The 25912-nt window shown below is 45.1% G+C and overlaps 1 protein-coding gene across 1 annotated transcript in view; it reads left to right on the forward strand.

Annotated features, from left to right (window-relative positions):
• The window catches only part of SLC6A11 (solute carrier family 6 member 11), an 89797-nt gene that overhangs the window by 53701 nt on the left and 10184 nt on the right, over nt 1-25912 (forward strand). Inside the window, exons 8-9 of the mRNA XM_033071381.2 lie at nt 20507-20610; nt 25635-25759. Of these exons, the coding sequence (XP_032927272.1) occupies nt 20507-20610; nt 25635-25759 (229 nt within the window). The remainder of the gene's footprint in view (nt 1-20506; nt 20611-25634; nt 25760-25912) is intronic.

The raw sequence follows: 25912 nt of genomic DNA on the forward strand, positions 1-25912 counted from the left end.
CTTCATTCTTTTGCAAAATTAAACATTTGATCAATGTCAGTGCTTTCAGTAGGCCCAAATGTCAAGAAGCAGGGTTCTGAATATGGTTTCTAAATGGCATTTTTTTATCCTAGCACTTTTTTTTTGTCTTGATCTGAGTTTTACTTTATGTTTCTGCCAGCTCTGTGGCATAAATGCAAGGTTTTCCACTGGCCAGCTCTCTTGAAAAATGCCCAGCTCACAGCAGAATTCCAGTGAATGTTGAGTGGCTTGTTTACTAAAATTCACTGGTTGGGTACACGGCTCCTGCCACTCTCAAAACAACTCAGCTTTTAAAATGCTCTAAAAACCTCTGTGTAAAATAATAAAACAACATAGGTACTCTGGGAGATGCTCACAAAAAGCTCCTGCTGCTTTCCAGCCTGGGGGGCTCAGGGAATTTGTTAATCCAGCCATGAAGAGGAGCACAACAGAGGTGGGAAATGATGGCAGCACCAAAAAATCTGGGGGAAGCAGCTCTCAGTGAGTTACTGACTATGAAAGCAAAAAATGTGACAGAGGAGGAGGGATTACAAATTTAAATTCTCTCTTTGGTAATTTGAGCTTCACAAAAAAGTGGGTGAGGTAGTGCAGGGTCATCCTATTGAACAGGGCTTGTTCTTCCAGCGTGGGGAGGGAAACGTGCCTTGGAAGGGGGGTTTGGTTCCTATAAACCATCAGTCCTGGAAATTCCTCAGTGCCCTGGTCCTCTGCAGTGCTTGGAATGCCCAAGAGCCAGAGCAGAGCTGCCTCAGCTGGAGTGAATCAGAAATTACAGTAGTTTCACGAATACAAGCCGCACGGATTATAAGCCGCACCCCCGGTGCCTCGACAATGTTGCTGTCTTTGTCAATAGATAAGCCGCACCCCGAATATTAGCCACACTTTCGTTCGTCGCGAGAATCCGTGCGCAGCTTTCACAAATTGGCCAATTAGTAACAGGATCGCGGCATAGCGGGCTTTACTGGCTCGGGGCGGGGCCAGGCAGGCTCGGCCCGCTCATGGTTGCCGACGGGGCCGGGTGGCCCAGCTCAGCGCCACGGCTCGGCGGGGCTGGCCGGGTGGTGCTGCCGCCGCCGCCGGGCTCGCTGGCCCCCCTCTCCCGTCAGCACCGCCCCGCTGCCGCGTTCGCTCGCCCGGCTGGCAGGGCTGCCGCCGCCGCCGCCTGGCTCGCCGGCCGCCCCCTCCCGTCTGTACCGCCGCCGCGTTTCCTCGCCCTGGCCGGCACTGCAGGCCCCCGCACCGCCGGGCTCCCCCACGCTGCTGGCCCCGATTCTGCTGGGCTTCCCCCGCTGCCAGGCAGCCCCACCCGCCGGCCTTCCTGCTTCTGCCATGCTCCCCTGCACTGCTAACCCCAGTTCTCCCAGGCTCCCCCCCCCTACTGACCCGGCTCTGCCGCCCCCCTGCCCCGCCCTGCTGGCTCAGGCTCTGCCGCCCCCCTGCCCCGCCCTGCTGGCTCAGGCTCTGCCGCCCGCCCCCCACACTGCTGGCCCCGCCTCTGCCAGGCTTTCCCACCTCTGCCGGGGCCGGCCGGGCTCCAGCTTGGCTTGGGGCTGCCGCGGGCTCTCACTTCCGTGTTGGCAGCTTTTAGAATTTTGTTAATGTATTAGCCGCCCCGGAATATTGGCCGCACTTCCGGGTTTCCACCAAAATTTTGGTCAAATTGGTGCGGCTTGTATTCGGGAAATTACTGTAAATAACACAGGGCTTAATTGACTTTCTTGGGCATTTTGACACTGAGCAATGATTTTCAGTACAGGTATATTGCTAGTAAACATATTTTTGTATTTCTCTAACTCCATTTACCTGCAGATTTAAGTTGTTTAGTTTGTAAGTAGTTTAGGTGGGGTTTTTTTGTTGGCTTTTTGGTTTGATTGGTTTTGTTTGGGTTTTTGTTTTGTTTTGGTTTGGTTGTTTTTTCGTTTTGGTTTGAGTTCTTTTGTTTTTTTATACTCTGGTTTAAATTTATACTTTAGTTCCACGGTCATACATATGCAAGTTAAAGTAAGAGATGAGTGCATATTTCCAAAGTATGGAGCTGAAGAAGGCAACACTAAGTGAGCTGGCAGCAAGTGAGAATGGGAAAAAAGAAGCCAAACCGTGGTCCTGTGTGGGGAGTGCTGTAGGTTGGAGGGATCAGGCAGACCCCAAAGGTCCTTCACATGGAGGGATAACATCCAAGGAGTGATTTTGAGGGACAGACACTGTGCCAGGGATGGTTTTGAGTTGGAACCACCCCTAAATCAGCTCTTGGAACACTTCAGATAAGGCTTTAAAACAAGCTCAGTACATGAGCAGTGCTTTGTTTGTTTTCATAATTAACTTCACCCAGACAGATCTGTCACAGGGAAGAGAACACAAGCTTGTGCCTAAAGGTCTAAACCATATTTGCTTTATTGCTTTGTCTTTTTTGATCCCTCCTTGCATTTATTTACAAAAATTATCTGAGGAGCTCATGTTTTTTCTGCCTGGGTGCTGTCAGTAGCTCCACACCCAGGAATGTGAAATTCCCTGAACTGTCAGGGGGGCTCTCAGTGCCTTTTAACTGAGAAAAACCACAAATCCCAAATGCCTCTTAAAAAAAAATAAATTCTTAAAATCAGAGATTGATTGGACAAATTGTTGCTCTGAGTTTGCTGGAGTAATCTCAGAGGTTCTTGGCACATAATCCTGGGTGGGTGCCAAGCTCTTGGTTTGGTTCCAAGCAAATCCCAGCCACCATTCACCAGCAATTAACTCTGAAGCAGAGGCAGCTGGGCCACCCTGAGTTATCATCTCTGCAGGGCTGCCCTGCTGGGCTCATTCAGCCACAAAACCCTTGTTTGTCCTTAGGTGCCACCCCAAATTCCTTCCTGGGGGTTGTGGTCCCACACCCTTGGTAGCTGTGCTTGTGGAATTCCACCCAAAAGAGCTGGGAGTATGGGGAGAGGTGAATTTAAAGCTAATTTAGTTATTCTACAGTTACTTAGTTATTATACAATGCCAAAGTTAATGGATGTTGCTTGTTCAATACTTCATCATTGGTGGAATTCCAGGATGAGGCTGCAGGAAAAAAGGAGTTTGTGTTTGTGATTTTGGAGTCTTTGAGGCTGCAGTAAATACATATATAAGGTTTTGTGACCTACATTTCAGAGGAGGTCACTGCAATGGATTCTGAAGCAATTCACTGCTTGTGCTGCCACAATATTGATCTGCTGAGGGTTTGGTGGTGAGGTGGCCTCAGTGGACTCCTACTTTTGCTCCCTGGGAGTGTTGTGTCTGAGGATCAGAGGGGACACATCCACCATCCATCCACCCATCCATCATCCACCATCCATCCACCATCCATCATCCATCCACCCACCCATCCATCCACCCTGAAGTGGTGTTTGCAGACATTCACTGGTTTTCCATCTCTGGCTGCTCCTTGAGGTGTCCCTGCCCCACTGTGACCCCCAGCCAGGGGTGTGTAGCAGGGGAGGAGAGGGGCTGGGATCCCCAGGGTCCCTGTGGGGACAATGGGAAGAGAATTTCCCTTTGGGGAGCACTGCCATGGCACTGTGCTCCAGCCATTGGAATTGGGATGCATTTTAACTGCCTAGATTAAAATTGGGGTTTGTTGCTGTAATCTTTCCCTGAACATCTGCTTTTGGCACAATAAGAAAAGGACAGTGTGTGACCTCTACACTGGCTGAACATGTTTTTGTTATGTATTTATAGCTAAATAAGTATCCCTTGCAGCTAAAGTGAAAAATGGTTTTATTTGCATGTCTGGAGAGCAATTTCAATCCTTTCCATTCTATTAAATCTTATTAAACAGAAAATGATGGTTCTCAAATGAAAAAGGATGTTTTAATAAAGTGGTGAATGCTCTAGGTTAACTTTGTGGATTTTCATAGTTTTCTAGGCCAGTTTTTGCTGAGTTAGCATGGGATTATCCACATCAGTAGCTTTGAGGAAGGCTGAGTGACTGAAATGGGATTAAATTAGAATGAAATTAAATACTTCCTTGTCTGTCCTTATGGATTGTTGACCCATATTGTCACCACCAATATTTGAAGCAGTGTGTTGCCCCAGATTTCATTTCTCTGTTACTTTAGAAAAGATAATTAACTTTTAATTGTGTCTTTAGTATTTGTTCTGCCTAAGCACTCAGTTTTCATTCTGTCTGAATGAAATATTTAGACTGTTTTGTGGGCAGCATGAAATCAATGCTGCCTTCAATTCAGTTTTCCTTTGTGTGATGCAGTGGTGGGTCAGAAGTTGTCACTTTAATGGGTTTATTAAACACTGGGTTTAGCTGAGGGCTTTTCTAGAGACATTTCTGTTAAATTAAAAACATTTTCCCTTTTTCCTTTTGGTCTTTGGGCAATAAATTTGGTTTTTAAAATAAATCAAATATAATAGAGTTACTTAGTGGATAATAACTGGAAGCTGGGCCATGGTTTTGGTGATATTGTAAAAAATTGAGCATTTGCAGTGGCTGTTCAGAGATTTGCATTTATTTGTGATGCTTGTTAAACAGCAGTGTAGGGCACTCTACACCCCACAGTCACTGGTGGGGTTTTTCTGTGCAAAGGCAAAAAAAAAAAAAGAAAAAAAGCTTTTACACACTGTCAGACCTGGAAATGGAGCCCAGCCCTCCTGATTCCACAGCCAAGGCACCATTCCCCGTTTGGGTGGCACTCAGCCAGGAACTCAGGAGGTCCTTCTGGAACCCTGCCTTGGCTTTGGCAAAAGTCTATAAAAATGGAGATGTAGTGGGTTTAGAAAAATACAACAGAATGTGCTTTTTCACACAATGAATGACTAAATGGTGGAACTCGCTGCTGGAGGATGTGGAAGGCTGAAAGTATCAATTAATTCAATTAATTACGGATGGGCCAATTGTGAACTGTTAAACACAAGAGTCCAGATTTAACTTGGGGTTCTGGCTGCTTTCTGTTCAGCTTGCACTGGGAGGTTCCCTGTCCTGGGGTGTCCAGCCTGCTGGGCAGCCTCTGTGTCCCTGCTGTAAATTAAAGTGCATGAAAGTTAATTCAAGTGAACGGCAGCAGGTCAGAAAATTCCTGTTTGAATAGAATCCCCCAAAGTAGGTTCAACCAGAACGACCCCAGCATCACTTGGGGTGGGGAAAACCTTTAAACTCATTGAGTCCAACCATTAACCCAGCACTGCAAACCCCACCAAAGATTGTGTCCAGTCAGGTTCTGAGCTCTCCAAGGATGGTGACTCCAAAAGCTCTGTCTGGGCAACCTGTTCCAGGGTTTTACTACTCTCTCCAAAATTTTTCTTAAATTTAAATGGGATATGCTGTGTTTCAGTTCGTGCCTCTTGTCCCTCTATCTGCACCTTTGAGAGGACACCGATTCCCTGTCCTTTACTCCCTCCCACCAGGTATTTATTGATACACTTTTATTTATCCTCAGGAATCCCAAGTCTTCCCTCCTCTAACCTGTGCAGTCCCAGCTCTCTCAACCTCCCAAACCTTTCACGTTTTTCAGGATGCAGCAGTCCCTCAGCCATATCTGTAGCCCTTCACTGGGCTCTGGGAAGTCTCTGTTTCTCCTGAGCTGGGATCCCAGCACTGAAGCTGTGTTGTTTGGCAGAGGAAAGGATCACCCACGTCCCTCGGGGTGCTTTAACTCTTCCTCATCCTCAGCCCAGGAGCTGCTGGGCTTTGCTCCAGGGCACACTGTTGGCTCATGGTCAGCCAGTCCCCTAGGACCTTCCAGGAGCTTGTTCCCTAGAGATTTTTCCAGCAGTGACTTTCTTTAACCACAATTGCTCAAGTTTCTAAAGAGCTTTTAGTGACAGATTTTTTCCAAAGTGTTTTTGAATATAAAACCAGGCCTCCTTCACCTTCAACCACGTGGTTGCTGACCACCTAAAAAAAACCTCTTAGGAACAATAGTCTCTCTTGGGGTGGTTGGTATTTTTTGTTTGCAGTTTCTAAGCTTTACCAGCAGCTTCTGTCCTGGTTCCAATTCCAAGTGTAGAAGGCACAGGAGGCACAGGCTGTGGAGAGAGAGCGAGGTGAATTCTGCACGCTAGCGCTATAGAACTCCATTGGTTTCTTAATTTTCAGGATGCAGCTGCCAGTGGCACCATTCCAGCAGCTGGGCAGGCTCCAGCATGGAGGTGCCCACCCAGGGCACTGTGCCAGGGTAGCTGAGAAGGGGAAATCTGTTCTTGCCCTCAGGGCAGGGCCATGCTGCCAAATCCAGCTCCGTTCACCCTCGGGCTTGGGTTGTTTCTGGTGGCAGCTGGAGCTGGGAGCTGTGCTCTGGGGAGTGTTCCTCTGCTTTCCTTGCAGGGGACACAGGGATTTCCTCACCAGCACCTGCTGGCTGCAGGCTCTGCCAACACAGGTGTGTGAGCAGAAACTGCAGGCAGGAAAAATGTAACTCAGCATCAGTGACATCTTCCCCAACACGGAGGAATCACAGTATCACAGAATCACGGGGTTGGAAGAGACCTCCAAGAGCATCGAGTCCAACCCTGCCCAACACCCCAACTACACCATGGTACTGAGTGCCACATCCAGGCTTTTATTAAACACATCCAGGGATGGTGACTCTACCACCTCCCCAGGCAGACAATTCCAGTTCTTTGTCACTCTTTCTGTAAAACTTTTCCTAATATCCTACCTGTATTTCCCTTGGCACGGATCAGAACTGTGCCCTCTGGTTCCGTTTTCTGGGGAAAGAGAGCAAGCCCAGCTGAGCACAGCCCCTTTCAGGGAGCTGTAAGAGTGGTAAGGTCACCCCTGAGTCTCCTTTTCTCCAGGCTGAGCAAGCCCAGCTCCTCCAAGCCCTATGAGGAACCACTGAGGGAGGGAAGGGAGGGATCTGATCTGAGAAAATGGGAATGAAGTTGTCACTGCTCCAAACAGCCTTTAGTGCTGGAGCAGCTGCTGTAGAAAATGTGAGAGCAAACAAACAAGAAAAAGAAATATATAACCATGAAGGGCACATTTCAGAGGAGCTGCTTCCACCAGTGCTGATCTTGCCCTGGATTGCCAGTCACATCCTCATCCAAGGAACTGAGGGGAGTTGTTAGAGCTCACTGCAGGATGCAGCTCAGGGAAAAAACTGAATTATTGGTATGCAAAACCAAAGCACTCTCAGATATCCCTTGACAAAACTGTGCAGTTGAAGAAGGTTGTTTCTGTCAGGAGTTATGAGGTGTTTGTTGCATACCCTGAGTCACAACTGTGACCTGAGGGATCTGAGCAGGGACTTCTCTGTCTCTGTGACAGTTTATCCAAGGAGACAATCTCTCTAGAAGTTTATTTTTCACTATTTTCTCCAACTGGCCTAATACTCCTCTGCCACCTTCAGGGCTCCTTTGGCAATCAGGGAATTGTTTTGTCCTCTAAGAGATTTCGGGGGGGAACAAAGCTCTAATGAACACAATTAAACTTTGGTGAGACAAACTTTGATTTACTGCTTAGAAAATTTAAATATATTCCTGCAGGCTGGTTTTTTATTTAGATGAGTATTTATAGCATACATTTGATTATGCCAACGCAGCTCAATTTTAAGGTCTTTATAATGTAAAGGGTGAGATTTTTTTTTTTAATTTTTACTCTGCTTATTGTGTCCTCAAGCCTATAATTTGCCAAATAGTGCATTAGAGTAGTAGAATATATTTAAATATTAACTCTTCGCATGTTAAATTTAGCTGAAGAAATATTTCTGAAAGCAAAAGAAGCCAGTAAAGCAGTCTTTTAGTTGCAGTTCTTGTTTTCATGAACTCCAATTCTGCAAAATCTAGCAGGGTAAAATCCAGACTCCTGGAAATTAATGTGAACATTTCCTTTGAATTTTGTTCCCTAACATTGTTGAAGCTTCACCTATTTGAAATGCAAAAATGCAAAACTTTTGAGCATTCAGTAGTGAGGCAGCAGATTCTTTCTTTTCTGAGCATCCTTTTCTCTATTTTTTAAAACTACACAGTGCTAAATGTAAGTTTGCCTCACACAGAGACATTTGCATGTGCTGAATTAGACACTAAGGTGAAATACGGAGCTCCAGTAGAAGCTGCAGGACTTGAAGTGGCCTGGGATCTTCAGGGCTCACTGAAAATCACTGGGGATTCCTGAAGAGCAGGAGAAACCCCAATGGAGTGGTTTTCATTCCTCACATAAGAAACAGAGAGAAAACAGGCTCCTCTGAAGGGGGAGTGCAGCATTTTGGGGAAGAACAATGCTTTTGGTGTGTCACCTTCTCTGGTGCTGCCAAGGGCTGGTTCTACAGGCAGCAGCTCTGTTTTCCCAACATAACTGAACCCACTCTGGGAGGATCTCTTGGTGTCAGGTGTTTATACAAGGTTTAGGCTGTTCTCAGTAACAGGAAGAATTTAAGATCAAACTATCCTCATGCTTCTATAACTCTGTTTTTTTCTGTTTTGAGCTGTTCTTTCTAGATCCTTTGTTAGGAGATCAGTTTATAGGTAAGTATTCTTCAGGTGGCTTAAAAAGAATCCTTGAGAATTATTATTTTAAAAGCAATTAGATTAAATAACATTTCACCCAATGTTATATAACCCCTTTCTCTTAATTTTTGAGTGAAATCTTTGAATAATGATCATAACCAAAACATTTCCCCTTTGGAAATATTTCAGATATCAGTGCTGAATGTTGTGTTTGGCATCTCCAGTGTTCCTCAGGTTGAAGGAGACACTAAAGAGAGGAAGAGGAATGAACAAAAAAGCCACTGAAGAAGGGGTTTTGTCACTGGGATATTACAATTGTGCAGATCTGTCATAAAAATTGGATATTTTGGAGTGATCAGTTCCATGAGAGGAGATGGAACCCCACTGCCTTTGCTAAACCTCCTCTGTCCCCCTGAAAACCTAAAAGCCAAACCCACCCCAGAGCCCTGCTTTCTGGCAAATGTAATATAAATAGAATATTTGAAGAAAAAACACCTTAAAAACTTTAAAACATCTCGGTTTGGATTCAGAGCAGTGCAGAAATGACTCAGGGTCACCTCTCCCATCTATCCCTCAGCTGAATTTAGTGTAAATATTTTGAAACCCCTGTGAGTGCATTCTGGTGGATGTGGAGCTGCCAGATCTCTCATCCTGAGAGCACTTGTTGGTAGTGTTTCAGTAAAGTGGAACTCTAATCAACACCCTCATTCTAAAAATTAGTTGACTGCACTTCCTGCATTTATTTTTAAAAATTGAGCATCTGTATTTATCATTTATAGGAAATGACATTAACAAGTTGCCTAAAAGACCTGGTAAATTCTGATGTCTCTGGGACGCTGAAAATATTTACATGGAAATACATGGAATATGAAAAGAGAAAGAAAAGCAATGGTTATTCTGTATGCTTTTTCATATTGCACACAGAATGAAAATAAAATTCTTTTATTTCTAAATGCCTGAAGCTTGATATAGTAAAAAGTAGGAGAAAGCAAAAATGTTGATGCTTTTAAAGCAGGAGAGCTCTCCAGCACACTGGACCATGGGGATGCTCAGCAGTCAGGGATTTCACCTTCCCAGAGGAGGGGATGATTTTTCATTCCCAAGAGCACCCCAGAAGAACAATGCAGAGCATCCTCCTGCCCTGAACTTTATACTTAAAAGAAATGAATAAGTGAAAAGAGGGTGCTGCTCTCAAGAGATATTGGGATTTAATGATGCTTTGCCTAGTATTGATATATTAAAAAAAAAAAAAATACTGTGATTAAATATCAATACCTTTCCAAAAATATTTCCAGCTTGCCAGTTTCCCAAAGTTAAGCACTGAAGACAGTTTTTGTTTCCTATCTCTCAGACATAAAATTGTTCCAGATACGTTTTTTCCCCCTGAAAAATCATGTTATCTTAAGGATATAAATGGTTTTATATGAATAATATCTCTGGGATATTCTGTGTACTTTGTACTGCCAGGTGTCTCCTTCCAAATGCTCCAGGACTAAATGAATGGAAATCTGATACATATTTCAAGGGGTTTGAATCCTGCCCTCAGAAAATGCTGACAGGAAAGTGAATTCAAAGCCTCTGGATTTCCCTGTCTCCTGTTGTGCCAGGCTGAGTGAGGTAACTTTGAGGATGAAAACAGATAAGGCCAGAATCAAAGAGCACCACAGGCTCAGGAGACTGGAACTGGAAATCAACCTCTCAGACCTGTCAGAGCCCTGCTCTGGGTGTGGCTGCTGCCCTTCCCACAGCCCCTCACCCCTGCTCTGTGCAGGGAGCATTCCTGTTTTCTCAGCCAGCACCCTGCAGTGGAGACGGATATTTGGATAAAGTTTATTTTTATTTTTTAATCTATGCACAATCACAGAGTGGTTTGGGTTGTAAAGGATCTTACAGAGCATCCAGGGCCACCCTGCCATGGCAGGGACACCTCCCACTGTCCCAGGTTGTTCCAAAACCCCAATGTCCAGCCTGGCCTTGGGCACTGCCAGGGATCCAGGGGCAGCCACAGCTGCTCTGGGCACCCTGAGCCAGGATTTTCTGCCCCCTCCTCTCTGTGAACACCCTCAAGATTTACTCAGGGATGTACAACTGCACCTTGTGGCTGCTCCTCTTGGAATCACACCAAGGCAACCAAGATACCCTAAATTTTGGGTTAAGGAGTGTAGGAATATTTCACTCATGAGAGGGAGGAAAAGAATTGCTCCTGTAGGTCCCTGAAGGATCCTCAGCCTGCTTTGCTCCAGCACTTTTGGTTTTCCACATTGGATGCTGCCACAGGAACATGCAACTGGTGTGGCTCCAGTATGGAGGAAGGTCCTGTCCCATTTTGACTGGGTGGCACTTGGCTGGAAACAGCCCCTGAGAAATTAGCATTTCAATACCTGTAAAGTGATCCCAGCTATAGTGCTGGCCTCCCAAGGCAGCAATGAATAAACAAAACTCCGAGTATTTAGGTCCTTCTTCTCCCAAGTTTCCATTCTCCCAATGAATTTACTGTATTCAGCCCTCTGGAAGTGACATTAGCAGAAGGTAGCAGAGAGACTGCCTAGCAACCCACAGAAATCCCAAAGAGAGGTGGAAAGGAAGTGATTTTCATGTAATTATTCACCCCTACAAAAGCTGTTGTCAGGTAGACACTAGAAACATAGCTGTTTTATTCTTCCCCTAACCTACTTTGAATCTTTTGAGAATCACTGCCATTAAAGAGAGGGAAAAAAGAGCTTAATTCAGCCATTTTCTGCCTGGCCGTTTAAGTGGTGTTTTCCTGCTCTAATGAAGGCTGTGCTTTCAGAAGCTGTGTTGTTTAGAAAGCCCTGGGTAGTAAACTTCAGCCACAAACTCACTCCTGCATCCAAAACGCATTGGTTTTGTTGCTGCTTCCCCACAATGCACAGTTCATATTTTGTTTGGGTTTAGTTCCCCATTTAATGGCTTTTCCCGCTGAGATAAATCTATTTTTTTTTTCAAGAAGGCATCTGGGGACAGGGGGCAGGGGCTAAAAAGCTTATTTATTTTAGGTAACATGGCTGGTGCCAGGCTGCTTGGATCCAGTGGGGTTTTTCCTTTATTTTCTTCAGCTTTGCCCTCAGCCACAACTCCTCGAGCTGAGGCTGCTTGGAGATAACTGAGGGATATTTTTGTGCTATTCTTGCCATCTGGAGGAGCCTGGAGCAGCTGAGCTTCACTTGGCCAACATCACACCAAGCACTTTTACATCAAGGGCTGTCACAAGCGCTGCCACTTCAAGCAGCCCGGGGCACATCTTCAGTGGATTGTCTGATTTATATCCTTATTTTTCTACATTCACACTCCTAGCAGAGGTTCAATAAATGCAGAGAGGATAAAAGGCATTGAAAGCTGACTTTTAAAGGGCTATATTCATTGGAAAATAAATATATCTGAAGTAAGTTGTACCAGAGATTGTATTTGTTGAGGCAGCGACATCCAGAGTCGTTTATTGTGAAAAACATCCTAAAATTCTCTGAGCTTTAACCTGGGTCTGTGAAATAATAACCTGTGTAGCTGAAGTAATATTCTGCTTTAAAATTGTGTTATAACAGTAAGATACTCTCTGGGTGTTCCAAGATTCTAGCTCCAAGTGGAAAACTATTTTCATACTCAGCAAAAAGGTTTTCATTGGAATCCCAGGGATTAACTGGTTTAATTTTATGAAATAACTTCTTTTGTCTGATTTTTAAACACAAAATGTCTTTTAAATTAACTGCATTCAGAAGATTTGTAGGTTTTTTGGTTTTTTAAAAAACTAAACATATGCCAAGACTATTTTATTGTCAAATATATTCTCATATTTGACTGTTTTTAGTAAAATGTGAAAAAATATACGACTGTGTTGACAATGTGGGAAAATGAAGATAATAAAGTTTATTCCTCCCTGTTTGATTGTGCCTGCAGGATGGATAGGAATGAGATCTCATCAGTGTACTGCTAGTCAGGGAGCAGCAGGATGCATGCAGGGAATGCATTTATTCCCTCTGAACGTCTGCATCCTCCAAGTGTTTGGGTTGTTTTGCAAATAGAACAGAACCTTGACCTCTGAATTCTGTATTTTGGCAGCTGCACAGCCCAGACACTCAGCTGATTTCTGTGTTCGCTGCTATTTAAGAAAAAATGTCACTTGATTGCAAGAGAGTGACTAGAGAGTAAATGCAGACTGGTTCATTTAATTTTTCCTGCCTCTGCACAGGGAACTGTGACTCGTGCTGTGCAGAATCTGAAGGGGCTGCACCTTCCTGCTCAGCCTGGCTGGGCAGATGTGGTGCCTCAGCCTCTTCTCCATCCATTCCACAAAGCATTCTGCACTGAAAATGCCCAAACTGCATCTCTGCCTGCCCTCCTGGGGGGTGCCATGTGAATATAGAACATTTTTCAGCTTGAGGAGCATGGGAAGTATTAAAAGAAGCAGCCAGGTGTGGATCTGTTGCCTCCCTCCCAGTGAGTGCTGACTGTTTCTCATCCCAGCTCCCCCTGCTGCCACACCAGCCCCAACAGAGGAGGCTGTGATGTGGTTGAATGTTCTTCATAATGAAAAAGCCAGAAAAAAAATCACTTTATTGGAATAAGATCAGAGGTAAAATGCTCAGTCCTCCACTACTACCTATTTTATTATTATTCCTGGAAATATATATATATATATACACACATAAAGATGGCACTTGTAGCAGAGGAGTGTGATAAAATGCAGTTTAGGGAATGATTATTTTCATTGCACATTACAGAAGAATAATTCTTACTTCCCTGGTGTCACCAAAAGTTCATCTTGGGGATAAAATTGTGCTTTATGAGAGAGACCTGGGATCTAAGACTGGAACAAGGGGTGTTGTAAATAGAAAATATTAAACTCACTGTGTGGGGAACTTCTGCAAGGTCACATCACCCTGGTGGAATCTTCTTTCTCTATGTGAGTGAATCCTGAATTTTTGGGAAGGTTCTCAGCACAAGCACCTCATGTTTTCTGGGGGGTAAAAGTAGAAATTTCTCCTGGTTTCCAATCCCAGCTCCTCCCAGTCAGGAGTTCCAGCTGGGCACTGAGAATAGCTTGAATGACCCACTGATAGAAAAGAACTTCCCAGGATACTGGAGATGAAAGCACAGGTGAAATTGGGAATTTGATTTCTTACAACATGTATTAGAAACTGCATTTTTTAATCTGTTTGTTTGTTTGTTTTATTTTTATTTTTAATTTATTTTGGGGGTTTCCTGTAGCTCATGTCAGAAATTATTCTGAGCTCTTCCAGCAGTGCTTGGAGTTCACTCCCTGAACCTCTCCCAGTTCATTCCAGAGGAGAGGAAGGAAGCCTTTGTTAGGGAGAGGTCTGGCAGGTACTTTTGAAATGCTTTGATTCTCCAAAAGCTTCTATTAGTGCTTGTAATTAAACCTGCTGCTGATTGCCCCATGTCTGATGGGGTCACTCTTGAAGTGCAGGTGTTACCTCAAGGTCAAGACCTCACATTTTGATGGTTTCCTACAGTCCTGTCACACCTAAACCTATCTGGCAACAGGGTGTTTTATTCAGGCATTTGTGATAAAATTCTGCAATTATTCTATGCCCTAACCTTGAAATTTCATTTATTATCTCCTGACAGCCACAGCTTTATTTTTAAAATTCTAATTTGAAACCAAAGGCAAACTGCCTTTTAAATACAAACAACTGCTGAGATTCATCAAAAAGTAATGAATAATTTAAATTAAAAGAAAATCTGGAATGATTGCTCGTTCTCTGATAGCAAAATGGGAAATAAATGACTGTCAACATTTGGAACATCATGTTTTAAAGAGCAGGCACAGGTTTTAGCTGGTCTGTGAGCTCTCCCATATTCTCAGGCAGTGCTTCATGATGGGACTGTCATTACCACTCAGCTTTGGTGTTCAACCTCACTGTTAAGAATGAGAAAAAAAAAGAAGTGGGTATTTATGATGTTATACCCCTGGGATGTAGATTCCAGCCAGAGTCTGGGCTTCAATGTGAGACTGATGCTTTGGATTTTGACAGGAATTCTCAAGGAAGCAAACAGAGCTGTGTGGGCTGTAGGAAAGGCCAGGGACACACAGAAAACCAATATATTTGTTTTATTTACTGGGAGAATCCTCCTGGGGCTCCCTTGTTCCTGTTGGAGACCCTTGGATGTGGCAGCTCCCTCAGCTCAGCCATCCCACTGGAACCCCAGATGTCACCTGAGCAGTGCCACAAGGACCTGGTGGCACCGAGAAACCTGTGAAATGGAATTTAGAATGCTGCCAAAAGAGAAAGAGGGACCTGTGTGCTGCTTTACCCACATGAGACAAGCTGCACATCACCCCCTGGGCTGTAAAATCACCCTTCTCAGGTGACAACAGAATAGATTTTCCTTTTTTTAAAAAGCCCTGCCTATCTTTTGGGAAGATCAGACTGAAAATAGCTGCCTGATTTTCCCATGTTGCCCAGACATGGAACGATTTTACACAATTTTTTTTTTTTTACACAACTACAAAGAAATTTTGAGTTATTCAGCTGTTTGTCATGGAGGAAGTGCCAGTTAGAGTGTCCTGGGAGATGCTTCCTGCATCCACAGAAAGATTTCATCACAGCTGCACTGTAGCTTGTTCAGAATTTATCCAGAGAACACAGAAAATAAAGGGATAGTACAATGTTAGAGAATTTGAGAAATTCCTTCAGGTGAGCTGCATTATTTTTATTTCATGCATGAGGGAAATAATCAATACCAACACATCACATAGGTTGTCCCCAAAGTCTCTGTTCAGGTACTGAGCTCATCTCAGGACAGTTATGCAATATTTTGTTTTATCCCTCTCACTCCTTGCTTGCCCCTCTAAATTCACTGCCTAAAGCTTGATCATCACAAAAAAAAATAGCCTTGCAAAGGGACTTATTTCTGCACTGGCCATGTGCTTCAGACACCTCATTAATTTATTTTCAGTGTATGGCATGACCCCATCTTACTGACAGAAAGACATTTACATTGGGACTAAAACGAGGGGCTGTCACTCTTCTGGGGGTTTTCAATGTGAAGCTGGTTTATTGAACAGTGGGGGTTTGTAGTTGTTCAAGAAGTGACTTTAATTCACTTTATCTGCAGCAGTGAGCGCTCAGTAGCTTTGTCCTTTGCTTTGGACACCCTTTAGGGGATAGCCAAGTCAAGGAACATACGAGAAAAGGTTGCTTGAAGTGATTTATGGACATAGCATCCCATAGTAACTTTATGGCAGGGACATGAAAAGAACCTAATTCTCCAGAGCAGGGTTCTGTTGTCTGCACTACAGCACATCCCCCTTCTTTCTTCCTTATCCTGCTTTCATTGCATGAGCTACAAAGGAGGCAAGGGATCCTCCAGACAGCAGCATCCTGTGTTTGGCCAGCTCCATTCATCTCCCTGGGCAGAGAAAGCACCCATGGAAATGGACATTGTGCCACAAGAAGGCCAAATTGAGGTTACCCAGACAGATTAAAGTGGGGGCATTGCCAGATTTGAGAGCTGGATGTTGCAGAGCAGCACTTTCTGGTTTTAGTAGAAAATGCTCCTGTTTGTTGTTCTGTAAGGTTCTGCCCTTTGGAATTGCGATTTTTCAAATATTAGGGTTAGTTACCAAAGTCTTTGTGCTTCAATTTTAATCTTGTTTCAGCATGGAAACTTCATATGTGAAATGAAAAAAAAGCTAAAATAGTCTAGTTCCTTCCTTCAAGGTAGGAGCTGATAGAAACTATGAAATAGTTCAAATCCCAAGTTTGTGAGTGCTAAATTAATCACTGACCTAAGAGTTTTCAAGGTCCCAAGTTCATAAAGCACCAACAGGGAGTTCTCTGATCCTTTCCTCTGGACTCATGGCAGAAAAGGATTGTGCTGTGTCACCTTTCAGACAAATGTCCTCTTTTGTCCCAGCTGCTGCCCCAGGTTTGCCTCTGTGTCCCTGCCCTTCAGAATGCCATTGCTCTGCCTGGAAAGGGGAACAACTTCTGGTTTAAGCCAGACTCAGCACTCAGAAATGTCCCATAATGGATTTGTGGCCATGAGCTGGGTGGGTGGCACCTGGAACGCCTCTGGATTGCCCCTGGATTTGGGATTGGTGTCTTCAAGAGCCCATCTGTGCCCATGACAAGTTGGAATGAGAACAACTTCCCCTGAGGTGCCCTTTGTGAATGCCCAGGCTGGGGGGACAAAGACTAATAAACAATTGGAGACCTCACCAAATCCTCCAGCCATGAGCTGGGTGCTGCAGTCTGAGGATGAAGGTCAGATGGTCTCTGCTGTTGGAGAACAGGAGATGGAGAACTGATGGGAAATGTCACCTTCAAGGCTTTAAAGTGTTGGGGTGAGGCAATATACACCAGGGTTAGTCCAGCTCTCGTGTTTTTTCAGCCACAGGAAATCTCCCTGTGGTTTCTAAATTTATGTTCCTGTTTGCCACTTTGCTGATCACTTTTTGCCATTTTAGAAACCTGAACAGATTAAATGTCACTTGTCCTCTGAATATACAACCCAAAAGAAGCTATACAGATTATATTATTCCATTCAGCAAATAAAATTGCTTCTGCATTCCTAGTTAAACATCAGCCCTAAGTTCTGAGGGAATTTCTGGACTGATGTCATAGGGTGCAACAAAAATACTCTTCAGTCTGGCTCCAGCTTTACAGAATATGTGAATATTTCCTTCTCATGGAGTGTTTGTCAGTTTTTAGGCTGAATCCCTGTGGGATGTGATGGTCTTTGTTTGCCTTGAAGGAAGTAGCATCACTTGTGGCCAGAGTTTGATCTGCTCTTCTGTCTGGGCACAGGAGTTCCAGAGGGATGTGCTCTGGGCTCCTCTGCTCCAGCAGCTCTGCAGCTGCCCCTTCTGTCACTGTTGGACAGATACACAAAGGGATGCACTACATTTCCGAAGGATAATTTCTGCCTATTACAACAACATGCTGTCTTTTATGCACTCTACAAAGTTTACACTTTATTCATTGGTTACAATAGATCAACATAATGTTCACTGGTGCAAAGCAGTTGCCACCACTGTTTTTCACAAAACTTTTCTAAAAATGCTCCTCTCCTCTCCTCTCCTCTCCTCTCCTCTCCTCTCCTCTCCTCTCCTCTCCTCTCCTCTCCTCTCCTCTCCTCTCCTCTCCTCTCCTCTCCTCTCCTCTCCTCTCCTCTCCTCTCCTCTCCTCTCCTCTCCTCTCCTCTCCTCTCCTCTCCTCTCCTCTCCTCTCCTCTCCTCTCCTCTCCTCTCCTCTCCTCTCCTCTCCTCTCCTCTCCTCTCCTCTCCTCTCCTCTCCTCTCCTCTCCTCTCCTCTCCTCTCCTCTCCTCTCCTCTCCTCTCCTCTCCTCTCCTCTCCTCTCCTCTCCTCTCCTCTCCTCTCCTCTCCTCTCCTCTCCTCTCCTCTCCTCTCCTCTCCTCTCCTCTCCTCTCCTCTCCTCTCCTCTCCTCTCCTCTCCTCTCCTCTCCTCTCCTCTCCTCTCCTCTCCTCTCCTCTCCTCTCCTCTCCTCTCCTCTCCTCTCCTCTCCTCTCCTCTCCTCTCCTCTCCTCTCCTCTCCTCTCCTCTCCTCTCCTCTCCTCTCCTCTCCTCTCCTCTCCTCTCCTCTCCTCTCCTCTCCTCTCCTCTCCTCTCCTCTCCTCTCCTCTCCTCTCCTCTCCTCTCCTCTCCTCTCCTCTCCTCTCCTCTCCTCTCCTCTCCTCTCCTCTCCTCTCCTCTCCTCTCCTCTCCTCTCCTCTCCTCTCCTCTCCTCTCCTCTCCTCTCCTCTCCTCTCCTCTCCTCTCCTCTCCTCTCCTCTCCTCTCCTCTCCTCTCCTCTCCTCTCCTCTCCTCTCCTCTCCTCTCCTCTCCTCTCCTCTCCTCTCCTCTCCTCTCCTCTCCTCTCCTCTCCTCTCCTCTCCTCTCCTCTCCTCTCCTCTCCTCTCCTCTCCTCTCCTCTCCTCTCCTCTCCTCTCCTCTCCTCTCCTCTCCTCTCCTCTCCTCTCCTCTCCTCTCCTCTCCTCTCCTCTCCTCTCCTCTCCTCTCCTCTCCTCTCCTCTCCTCTCCTCTCCTCTCCTCTCCTCTCCTCTCCTCTCCTCTCCTCTCCTCTCCTCTCCTCTCCTCTCCTCTCCTCTCCTCTCCTCTCCTCTCCTCTCCTCTCCTCTCCTCTCCTCTCCTCTCCTCTCCTCTCCTCTCCTCTCCTCTCCTCTCCTCTCCTCTCCTCTCCTCTCCTCTCCCCTCCCCTCCCCTCCCCTCCCCTCCCCTCCCCTCCCCTCCCCTCCCCTCCCCTCCCCTCCCCTCCCCTCCCCTCCCCTCCCCTCCCCTCCCCTCCCCTCCCCTCTCCTCTCCTCTCCTCTCCTCTCCTCTCCTCTCCTCTCCTCTCCAATGGCCTTGGTAGAACTCCTTTCAGAAGTGCACTTTATCAGTTCACTCTCTGGCTCACAGACCAGCTGTGAGCCCCTTGCACACCCTTCCAGCCCAGTTCTGTGCCCCCACTGCAGCAGGACTGGCATTCCAGGGATATTCAGCCCTGTGGGAGCTGTGCCAGCAGGAAGGGCTGTGCCCCTCTGGGTGCTCTGCCCTGCAGCTGAGGGAGGGAAGGGAAGGGAAGGGAAAGGGAAGGGAAGGGAAGGGAAGGGAAGGGAAGGGAAGGGAAGGGAAGGGAAGGGAAGGGAAGGGAAGGGAAGGGAAGGGAAGGGAAGGGAAGGGAAGGGAAGGGAAGGGAAGGGAAGGGAAGGGAAGGGAAGGGAAGGGAAGGGAAGGGAAGGGAAGGGAAGGGAAGGGTCCATGTGCTCATCCAGTTTCCCAGCTTTTGTCTGGGCCCAGCAGACAGTGCATTTTCAGCTGAGCCATGCTCCTCACAGCTTTTTGGGAGCTTCCAGTCCTGTTAAAGAGCCTGTCTGTCAAAAGCCTCTCTGTGTGCAGCTTTTCCTCAGCAGTGGTGAAGCTCTGGGATGTAACCAGCTGTGTCTTATTTGGCGTGACAGCAACGAAACCCTTTCAGCCTCTGATGTAAATCAAAGGTGATCTTAATGTTATTTCCAAACAGAAACACTCAACAACTCCAGAGACGAGGTCTCACTTGATCAGATGTAAAACAAACACATCCCCTTTGTGTATTTAGGAGGATTTGATGCCTGTTATTAGTCCTGAAATTGTTCCCTGTGTTCCCTCTTCCCTGGCTCCAACTTCAGCAGGAATGGCTGCACAGCCACTGCCTCTCTCAGGGCTTGGTGTTTTGGACTTAAAGAGATCATTTATCCCAGGAAAACAGGAGCAGGATTTTTTATTGGATTGCAGCTGTGTGGGTTTGGGCTCTCCATATCCCTCCCATCCTAAAACCAGAAGTTCAAGGGGTACCTTCAGCTCCAGTGGGAACACAGCCACACTGGTCAAGGGGAATCAATTGCTTTGTTGCAGTACTTTTAAAGTAAAATGAACCTGATCATTAATGTTCTGAGAAGAATCTCACTGTGTTAACTCACACTTCCTTTTCCTTTCCCCTGATTTAAAATTGTTTGCATCACTTTAGGATATAAATGTTTCCACAATGACATTACAAAGCTACTGGCTTGTTAAGCTCTACTGAACTTTTACTTGTTGGTTGTACAGTGACCAGAACTGTAACTTTGTGCCTCTTGGATCCATTAAATTTTGCTAAAAACATCCTTTTCCTGGATAAGTTATCCCTTCTTTCCCAGCTTAATTTATGTATTATCTAGGAATGGCACATTTTGTCTTTAGAGCATTTATTCATGCTAAATTTTTAATTTTGAATAAATAACTGTCCAGTGGGAGTGAGATAAATGCAGGTCATTCTATTTGGGCTGCAATTACTAAAACTGTCTAAAAGCAATTAATGATTTTAACAGGTGATGTTCTTCTCTAGGAGTTCTGTCTCCCCTTCTACTTTAGGCTGAGCCTGTAAAGACCAGCTGGGATGGGGAGGGGAAGTTCCCTCTCAGCACATTTTTTTTAAGGTTGTGATTTGTAAAAGCTTTGCCAGACCCTCTCAACCTGCAGAGCTGCCCGTGCAGACCTGCAGGCAATATTTTCCAGGAGGGTGATTTCTCCTGGCTGCTGTTCTGAAGCTCTCCCTGTTCTCTGTCTCCAGGTGTGGGTGGATGCTGGCACACAGATTTTTTTCTCCTATGCCATCTGCTTGGGGTGCCTGACAGCCCTGGGGAGTTACAACAACTACAACAACAACTGCTACAGGTAACACCTCCCATGCTGGAATTCTGCTCTTGGGCTGAAATGGGGAATCACTTCCCATTCCCTTTTTCCATGGATAACCATAAGCACACGCACAGGTTTTTGTAGGACAGAGATCTGTAATGTTTCCTGGAACTGCTCCAGAGGAACTCTGCTCCAAAATGCGGCATTTTCATCCCTCTTGGTCAAATCTGAGCCTTCCACAACCCCTCAGTACACACAGAGACACAAATTTCATATAAAATACAGGATTTCAGACAGGTATGATTGAATGTGTGTGCATTACTTCAGATGCTTTTTTAAAAGTACTACCAAAACCTGTCACTAAAAATCACCTCAGTTTGGTCTGTGCTCTGACTGCCACCCTTCCCCATTTTTTGGGAAGTTTGCAGGCCCCAACCCTGGGGAATGGGGAGCATTTCATGGCTTATCTACATACTCCAAGGAGGGAATTGCCAATGACTTCAGGAGGTTTTAATCTCTCCTGAGTCAATGCCCAAAGGATGTGATTTGCACAAAATCCCTGTTCCACATTACTGGCATGGGCAGCAATATGAGAACTGCTCTTTTCTTCTGAAAAATGGTTATTGAATCAGTTCTCCTAAAATTCCTACGAGGATAGTTTGGTTGTAGTGACTCCATTAAGATCTCCTGACAGATAATTAAAATTTCATTTTTCTATAAAGGAAATAACACAGTCCAAAAAAGTGAAAGAACCCCAAACAAACCACCCCCAAACCCCCCAAATGAATTTAAATTCTAAATTACGGTTTTACTTGGAGAGCTTAGGAGACAGTTTTAGGAAATGTTCCTTCTGTCCATGTCTTAGCAAGACAAAATGTTTTGCTGCAGGAAGTGGTGTGAGTCCCCTACAGCCTTCAGAGCTGCTGGTAATGAACCTTTTCCCTAATTAGCACAAGCAATGCTTTAGCAAAGGCATCACTTCTCTCTTATTCAGTTTTATTTATATTTCTTTCCAGTTGTATCCCAACTAGAAACTCTCAGTGCCTCAAGGAGTGCAGGAATGCTTTTCCTGAGGTTTTGGTTTTTTTCAAAAAGCAGGAGTTTGGATGTGTTGTACTGATGGATTTTCCTTCCTTCCTTTCCCCTGACCCTGGAGCTCAGCTGGTCAAACCCTGCTCTGAAGCTCCTGAGCATCCAGGATGCTGCAGCTGAACACCTTTTACTCCATCCAGGCTCCACAATTCCCTTCCTAAAACATTTCCCAAATTTCCCAGCTAGGAAATAGATGTTAATGTGTCCTAATGTGTGATTTTTAATGAGTCTGAGAGAAGGGCTAGGACAGATGTGAAGAGCAGAACATGGCCAAGCTGGGCAGGGCAAGACATAAACAGAGCTCTGATGTGAAAACCACAATTTTATATTCTAACCAATACTTTAAGAAAGTGAAATCAAGCTGGGGGTTTCCTCCTGCAATCCCCACAGTCTGACTGCAACATGGACATTTTCTGCTCTGTTTTAATCCATTTTTTTCCCTAAGGGAAAATTGCAGTGGAAAATAATAGCAAGAGGTATTTCAGTGGGAAATGGGAAAGTCTGAACTGAAGTGGGCCTTGTGAATTTAAGATTTAAACCTGATTTAATTCATTAATGTGGTAAATGAATTGCGAAAGTCACTTCATGTCTTTGAATAGGAAATGAGTTTTTATCATCCTTACATATCTTTCACTGAAAAACATAAAAACAGCTCCTCCCTGGATGCCCCAGAGTTTGTATCCCAGGTGACTCCTCGGAGAAGCTGGAAGCCCTGGCAGTGCCATCAGCAGGCAGTGTTTCCCCACAGGGATAACAGAGGTGTACTGATGCCTCCTCTGATTTTTATCCAGCTCAGAATCCCAAATCCATTCCCAGGTACAAGTCCAGGGTCAGCTCCCCCGTTCCCACTGTGGAGCAGGAGATAAAGGAGTGATTTCACACATGGACAAAACTCTTAACACCTGAAGATTTGTCCTTTGTCAAGTTTCTAGTCTAGGAGGAAAAGATAAATGGGAATTTCTCAATTGGGTCTTGAGGATTCCATAAAGGCAAGGAAGGGAAGGCAGGATGAATTTTCAGAAGTATCAGGCAGGGAGAGGAGAAGTGATGCACATCCTGAATTATTCAGGTGATTGGCAGGAGTTTAAATTGGAAGAATGTGAAGTTTTCATAAAAATTTGAAGTTTTCCTTTCACTTGAAATCAGTCTGGGCTTCAGTCAGGCTCTGATGTCCTCCTGCCAGGGGTGCACGTAAAAAATTCATGTTGCCCTTCCAATGGTTCCTGAGCACTTGTGTTTTAAACTCACTGGTTTCACAATCAATGGATCCAGATCCCCCTTCCAGTTTTCCTTCCCATAGCAGAAAAAACCCCCTGAACAACAGGTTACTTCTGTTTATGGGATAAAAACCAGGAGCTGAGGGGTTGGTAGAATTCCTGCAAAGCCATGGGAAGGGCAACTGGAGTTATATTTTTATGGGGTTATATTTTTATTCCCCAGAGAAGCCGTGTTCAGTCTGGGAGTGCCTCCCTGGGGATGAACCCATTCAGCTGGGGTGCTGGTATCTGCAAAGAGCAGGAGCCTCACTGGCTGGAGGGGATGAACATCTCCTTTTTCCCATTTCCTAGGAGAAATGTGTTCTTATCCTGCAGATAATTTGTACCACAGTGCTGTGGTTTGCCAGACTTCTCTGAGAGTGGAGATCCCTGGCATCCTCTTCTTCTGTGGGATTGTCCAGCTGGGCTCTGCCCCTGCTTCAGGACAGAGCAGCAGAGCCTGCCAGGGGCTCCAGCCTTTATCTCCCACTCAGGAACCAGCAGCTCCCAAATATCCTGTGCCACAGCAGTCCTCAGTAGGAAATATCTTGTTCAGACTGCATTTGAAGCAGGGAATTATCTAAAGCAAATCTTATCTGAAGAAAACAGCCTGTGCCCAGTGGAGGCATCATCTGGCTGCATCCCACCAAGCAGGATCTCTCTTTTTCCCCCAAAGGATTATAGAATTCATCTTGCTGACCTCTCTTATCGACAGGGTTTCATCACACTCAGTTTTAATTTCTCAGTGTTGACCTCACCAGTTCCTGAGGTGAGAGAGGTGGGGTGAGAGTCCCTCCAGAGGTCTTCAGAGCTGAAATTCACTGAGAAGGTCAGGAAGGGGCTGATTTTTCATTGTTTTGTATCTCTGCAGAGCACAAAGGCCTCTATGCTCCTCAGTCCTTTATTCTGGATTGGTATCTTGCTTTAAAACATCCAAAGTGTAGAACTGGCCTGGCTGGGCATAATTACAAAGAGAATGTAATGTGAAAAGCCAATAAATAAAGGTTAGAATTGTATTTTCAGCAAGTATTTCCCTGCAAATGAACAGTGTTAAAGAGAGTCCAGGCATGAAAGAAGAATGAACATCACTGCACTTGTCCATGTCTGAGTCTCCATTACAAATGGGAATATTAATTATTTTCCATTGCTGAGCATTATTTTAGCAATTTGTAGATGTTGTGCCCCAGAGATTATCTTTACTCTGAAATTGCTGTGAAAACATAAAACCTTCCCAAAATAATAGTTAAAGTTAGGTGTAGCTGAGGTGATGAGAGGGAGCCAAAGCCTCCCAGGGCCCAGAGGCTGGGCTGATCCTTGGCTTTGCAGCTCAGGAGCGCCAAGGTGCTCCCTGGCAGGGGAGTGTGTGTGCCTGGAGCTCAGCTGAGCCACAGGGGTGTCAGAAGAGCTTTGGACAGATGTGGGAGACACTGCAGGGTTCATCAGTGAAGGAACAACATGCTGGAAACTGTTCACCTCATTTTGAGCTCCCAAAACTGATGAGATGATGTCACAGGATAAAAATAATGGAATGAGACAAACAGCAAAGCAGGGAGATTAGCAGAGAAATTTTGAGGGAATAAGTGCCAGGACTTTGAAGAAGGAATTGTCTCTGATTCCTTTACCAAATTATTGAAGCTGTGAATTCAGAACCTGCTGGATTTTACAGGGTCCTTTCTTCTTACTGATAACTTGCACAAAAATTTGCATCAGAGCTGCAGTGGGATGAGGATAAAGCAGATTAAGGATGAGACAGCTCCAGGCTTGCCTTGTGTTTCTGTGGGTTAGAATCCTAATTCACCTCAGACATGTGGGTCAGATGATTACTTTCTCAAGTACACAGCTGTCTCTCATGGCAAACAGTCTCCAAGGAGTGACTGTCAGCATAAATCATCGCTGCCTCGTCATCTGTCACGCCTGGAGAGCTGTCAGGGCAGCAGGAACAACAATATTTCCCTGTGCTCTGGGGGAAATCACACCTTTCTGCAACAGGATCTTCCCTTTCTTTAAAGTGATTTACTCTTGTGACGTTTCCAGTCTGGGCAAAGAAATCCTTCTTCACCTTGGCCTTGTCGTGGTCTGAAGTGTGGGATGTGTTTGGCTGAGATCTCAGTCCCTGCACTGCCTTTGCCTCGTTTTAGACACTTTGTTAGGCATGCACACACTTCCAGATTATGTGCAGCGCTTTCCATTCCCACAGCCTCTTAAATATGTCTAGAAAACAAAGTGCAGCTGTATTTTGCATGGATATATTTTGCCAATGTTTTTTAACAGGGATAGAAGGAGCTAAGATCTGACCACAGGATTTTTTTTTCCCTCAGGAAACAAATGTTACCATTTTTATAGAGTTTATTAATAAGTTCATACCCTCTGGAATCTATTAGTATAATTATTATGGAGAAATTGCTCTTAACAATTATTACATGTTTTACATAGTTTTACACGTTTTAAAAATATTTTACTGGAAAACAGCAAGTAACTTGCAACAATTTTGCAACTCCAGCAGTTAAAACAAGAGCAAGGATGTTCTGATGGTGTCCTCCTGTGTGTGCTAATTCCTGGCTGCTGTCAGGAATGGTTTGAGTTGGGACCTTACTGTTAATGCACAACTTGCTTTGCATTCCTGCAGCCCAGGGTTCTGTCAATCCTCTGGCGCAGTGGATGAAAGAAATCCCAGCTCTGGAGATCAACTGCAGTGTTTTTTATTTATATTTTCAGAGACTGCATCATGCTCTGCTGCTTGAACAGTGGCACAAGCTTTGTTGCTGGTTTTGCTATCTTTTCAGTTCTTGGATTTATGGCTTATGAACAAGGCGTGCCCATTGCAGAAGTTGCAGAATCAGGTGAGTTCCAAAAGCAGATTTCTGAGTTAACAAAAATGCCCAGAGGATGTGGTCAGAGGTCACAGTCTGTGTCATGGCCTGTGGATGAGATGATTCAATGGAACAACTGCTGCAGGAAGAGTTCTGAACTATTTTTGTGGCCAGACATTTGTG

This window comes from Catharus ustulatus, chromosome 13 (assembly GCF_009819885.2).
Source record: "Catharus ustulatus isolate bCatUst1 chromosome 13, bCatUst1.pri.v2, whole genome shotgun sequence".
NCBI classification, from domain to species: domain Eukaryota; kingdom Metazoa; phylum Chordata; class Aves; order Passeriformes; family Turdidae; genus Catharus; species Catharus ustulatus.